The sequence below is a fragment of the Oncorhynchus mykiss genome, chromosome 13 (genome assembly GCF_013265735.2).
Source record: "Oncorhynchus mykiss isolate Arlee chromosome 13, USDA_OmykA_1.1, whole genome shotgun sequence".
Lineage (NCBI taxonomy): Eukaryota > Metazoa > Chordata > Actinopteri > Salmoniformes > Salmonidae > Oncorhynchus > Oncorhynchus mykiss.
The window spans coordinates 7,179,830-7,184,829 of NC_048577.1; the positions used below are offsets into that span (position 1 = coordinate 7,179,830).

The 5,000-nt window shown below is 44.8% G+C and overlaps 1 protein-coding gene across 1 annotated transcript in view; it reads left to right on the forward strand.

Annotated features, from left to right (window-relative positions):
• LOC110517645 (armadillo-like helical domain-containing protein 3) overlaps positions 1-5,000 on the forward strand; it is a 62,395-nt gene that overhangs the window by 32,192 nt on the left and 25,203 nt on the right. Inside the window, exon 21 of the mRNA XM_036940070.1 lies at positions 4,265-4,347. Coding sequence (XP_036795965.1) covers positions 4,265-4,347 — 83 coding nt within the window. The remainder of the gene's footprint in view (positions 1-4,264; positions 4,348-5,000) is intronic.

Below are 5,000 nucleotides of genomic sequence, written 5' to 3' on the forward strand. Positions count from 1 at the left end.
CAGACCCCCAGTAACAGTGTTGTCTGTTCAGACCCCCAGTAACAGTGTGTTGTCTGTTCAGACCCTCAGTAACAGTGTGTTGTCTGTTCAGACCCTCAGTAACAGTGTTGTCTGTTCAGACCCTCAGTAACAGTGTTGTCTGTTCAGACCCCCAGTAACAGTGTTGTCTGTTCAGACCCTCAGTAACAGTGTTGTCTGTTCAGACCCCCAGTAACAGTGTTGTCTGTTCAGACCCTCAGTAACAGTGTTGTCTGTTCAGACCCCCAGTAACAGTGTTGTCTGTTCAGACCCCCAGTAAAGTGTTGTCTGTTCAGACCCTCAGTAACAGTGTTGTCTGTTCAGACCCCCAGTAACAGTGTTGTCTGTTCAGACCCTCAGTAACAGTGTTGTCTGTTCAGACCCCCAGTAACAGTGTTGTCTGTTCAGACCCTCAGTAACAGTGTTGTCTGTTCAGACCCCCAGTAACAGTGTTGTCTGTTCAGACCCTCAGTAACAGTGTTGCCTGTTCAGACCCTCAGTAACAGTGTTGTCTGTTCAGACCCTCAGTAACAGTGTGTTGTCTGTTCAGACCCTCAGTAACAGTGTCTGTTCAGACCCTCAGTAACAGTGTTGTCTGTTCAGACCCTCAGTAACAGTGTTGTCTGTTCAGACCCTCAGTAACAGTGTTGTCTGTTCAGACCCTCAGTAACAGTGTTGTCTGTTCAGACCCCCAGTAACAGTGTTGTCTGTTCAGACCCTCAGTAACAGTGTTGTCTGTTCAGACCCCCAGTAACAGTGTTGTCTGTTCAGACCCTCAGTAACAGTGTTGTCTGTTCAGACCCTCAGTAACAGTGTTGTCTGTTCAGACCCTCAGTAACAGTGTTGTCTGTTCAGACCCTCAGTAACAGTGTTGTCTGTTCAGACCCTCAGTAACAGTGTTGTCTGTTCAGACCCTCAGTAACAGTGTCTTGTCTGTTCAGACCCTCAGTAACAGTGTTGTCTGTTCAGACCCTCAGTAACAGTGTTGTCTGTTCAGACCCCGAGTAACAGTGTGTTGTCTGTTCAGACCCTCAGTAACAGTGTTGTCTGTTCAGACCCTCAGTAACAGTGTTGTCTGTTCAGACCCTCAGTAACAGTGTTGTCTGTTCAGACCCTCAGTAACAGTGTTGTCTGTTCAGACCCTCAGTAACAGTGTTGTCTGTTCAGACCCTCAGTAACAGTGTTGTCTGTTCAGACCCTCAGTAACAGTGTGTTGTCTGTTCAGACCCTCAGTAACAGTGTGTTGTCTGTTCAGACCCTCAGTAACAGTGTTGTCTGTTCAGACCCCCAGTAACAGTGTTGTCTGTTCAGACCCCCAGTAACAGTGTGTTGTCTGTTCAGACCCTCAGTAACAGTGTGTTGTCTGTTCAGACCCTCAGTAACAGTGTTGTCTGTTCAGACCCTCAGTAACAGTGTTGTCTGTTCAGACCCCCAGTAACAGTGTTGTCTGTTCAGACCCTCAGTAACAGTGTTGTCTGTTCAGACCCCCAGTAACAGTGTTGTCTGTTCAGACCCTCAGTAACAGTGTTGTCTGTTCAGACCCCCAGTAACAGTGTTGTCTGTTCAGACCCCCAGTAAAGTGTTGTCTGTTCAGACCCTCAGTAACAGTGTTGTCTGTTCAGACCCCCAGTAACAGTGTTGTCTGTTCAGACCCTCAGTAACAGTGTTGTCTGTTCAGACCCCCAGTAACAGTGTTGTCTGTTCAGACCCTCAGTAACAGTGTTGTCTGTTCAGACCCCCAGTAACAGTGTTGTCTGTTCAGACCCTCAGTAACAGTGTTGCCTGTTCAGACCCTCAGTAACAGTGTTGCCTGTTCAGACCCTCAGTAACAGTGTTGTCTGTTCAGACCCTCAGTAACAGTGTGTTGTCTGTTCAGACCCTCAGTAACAGTGTCTTGTCTGTTCAGACCCTCAGTAACAGTGTTGTCTGTTCAGACCCTCAGTAACAGTGTTGTCTGTTCAGACCCTCAGTAACAGTGTGTTGTCTGTTCAGACCCTCAGTAACAGTGTCTTGTCTGTTCAGACCCTCAGTAACAGTGTTGTCTGTTCAGACCCTCAGTAACAGTGTTGTCTGTTCAGACCCTCAGTAACAGTGTTGTCTGTTCAGACCCTCAGTAACAGTGTTGTCTGTTCAGACCCTCAGTAACAGTGTCTTGTCTGTTCAGACCCCCAGTAACAGTGTGTTGTCTCTTCAGACCCTCAGTAACAGTGTTGTCTGTTCAGACCCTCAGTAACAGTGTGTTGTCTGTTCAGACCCTCAGTAACAGTGTTGTCTGTTCAGACCCTCAGTAACAGTGTTGTCTGTTCAGACCCTCAGTAACAGTGTTGTCTGTTCAGACCCCCAGTAACAGTGTGTTGTCTGTTCAGACCCTCAGTAACAGTGTTGTCTGTTCAGACCCCCAGTAACAGTGTGTCGTCTGTTCAGACCCCCAGTAACAGTGTGTCGTCTGTTCAGACCCCCAGTAACAGTGTTGTCTGTTCAGACCCTCAGTAACAGTGTCTTGTCTGTTCAGACCCCCAGTAACAGTGTGTTGTCTCTTCAGACCCTCAGTAACAGTGTTGTCTGTTCAGACCCTCAGTAACAGTGTTGTCTGTTCAGACCCTCAGTAACAGTGTTGTCTGTTCAGACCCTCAGTAACAGTGTTGTCTGTTCAGACCCTCAGTAACAGTGTGTTGTCTGTTCAGACCCTCAGTAACAGTGTTGTCTGTTCAGACCCTCAGTAACAGTGTGTTGTCTGTTCAGACCCCCAGTAACAGTGTTGTCTGTTCAGACCCTCAGTAACAGTGTTGTCTGTTCAGACCCTCAGTAACAGTGTGTTGCCTGTTCAGACCCTCAGTAACAGTGTTGTCTGTTCTGACCCTCAGTAACAGTGTTGTCTGTTCAGACCCTCAGTAACAGTGTGTTGTCTGTTCAGACCCTCAGTAACAGTGTTGTCTCTTCAGACCCTCAGTAACAGTGTTGTCTGTTCAGACCCTCAGTAACAGTGTGTTGTCTGTTCAGACCCCCAGTAACAGTGTTGTCTGTTCAGACCCTCAGTAACAGTGTTGTCTGTTCAGACCCTCAGTAACAGTGTGTTGTCTGTTCAGACCCCCAGTAACAGTGTTGTCTGTTCAGACCCCCAGTAACAGTGTCGTCTGTTCAGACCCCCAGTAACAGTGTTGTCTGTTCAGACCCTCAGTAACAGTGTTGTCTGTTCAGACCCTCAGTAACAGTGTTGTCTGTTCAGACCCTCAGTAACAGTGTGGGTGTTACTCTCTCTTCCCTTCCACCTCCTCTGTCTTTCTATTGTCTCACATACTAATGAGTCTAGCAGAGGGTCTGAACAGTTACTATGTCCTCCTGTCTGTTTGTCCTTCCATTCAGAGACAAGCTGTGGTTGTGTTGTATTATAATAATATTGTGTGTTTCTCCATCCTGTTTCAGTGGTTGTATTATAATAATATTGTGTGTTTCTCCATTCTGTTTCAGTGGTTGTATTATAATACTATTGTGTGTTTCTCCATTCTGTTTCAGTGGTTGTATTATAATAATATTGTGTGTTTCTCCATTCTGTTTCAGTGGTTGTATTATAATAATATTGAGTGTTTCTCCATTCTGTTTCAGTGGTTGTATTATAATAATATTGTGTGTTTCTCCATTCTGTTTCAGTGGTTGTATTATAATAATATTGTGTGTTTCTCCATTCTGTTTCAGTGGTTGTATTATAATAATATTGTGTGTTTCTCCATTCTGTTTCAGTGGTTGTATTATAATAATATTGTGTGTTTCTCCATTCTGTTTCAGTGGTTGTATTATAATAATATTGAGTGTTTCTCCATTCTGTTTCAGTGGTTGTATTATGGTATAATAATATTGAGTGTTTCTCCATCCTGTTTCAGTGGTTGTATTATAATAATATTGTGTGTTTCTCCATTCTGTTTCAGTGGTTGTATTATAATACTATTGTGTGTTTCTCCATTCTGTTTCAGTGGTTGTATTATAATAATATTGTGTGTTTCTCCATTCTGTTTCAGTGGTTGTATTATAATAATATTGAGTGTTTCTCCATTCTGTTTCAGTGGTTGTATTATAATAATATTGTGTGTTTCTCCATTCTGTTTCAGTGGTTGTATTATAATAATATTGTGTGTTTCTCCATTCTGTTTCAGTGGTTGTATTATAATAATATTGTGTGTTTCTCCATTCTGTTTCAGTGGTTGTATTATAATAATATTGAGTGTTTCTTTGCCTTCTCTTTTCCCACCAGCTCTGATCAACCTGTTGAAATTCCTGCTGTCCAATGAGACCGTTCTGTTGGCCAAGCACAACATCTTTCACCTGGCTCTACTGGTGAGAACACACATACATCCACTAATATCTACCCCTAGACCCTAACCCATAGCTCCTAACCCATAGCTCCTAACCCCTAGCTCCTAACCCCTAGCTCCTAACCCCTAGCTCCTAACCCCTAGCTCCTAACCCATAGACCCTAACCCCTAGCTCTTAACCCATAGCTCCTAACCCCTAGCTCTTAACCCCTAGCTCCTAACCCCTAGCTCCTAACCCCTAGCTCCTAACCCCTAGCTCCTAACCCCTAGCTCCTAACCCCTAGCTCCTAACCCCTAGACCCTAACCCATAGCTCCTAACACCTAGCTCCCTAACCCATAGCTCTTAACCCCTAGACCCTAACCCCTAGCTCCTAACCCCTAGCTCATAACCCCTAGCTCCTAACCCCTAGCTCATAATCCCTAGCTCCTAGCTCCTATGAAACATTACTCTATATTACTTATACTTATTTTTCATTCCTTAAAGTCATTATCTCTGTTCAGGCAGTAGCAGTCAACCAGCCAGACAACATTATCTCTGTTCAGGCAGTAGCAGTCAGCCAGCCAGACATTATCTCTGTTCAGGCAGTAGCAGTCAGCCAGACATTATCTCTGTTCAGGCAGTAGCTGTCAGCCAGCCAGACAACGTTATCTCTGTTCAGGCAGTAGCAGTCAGC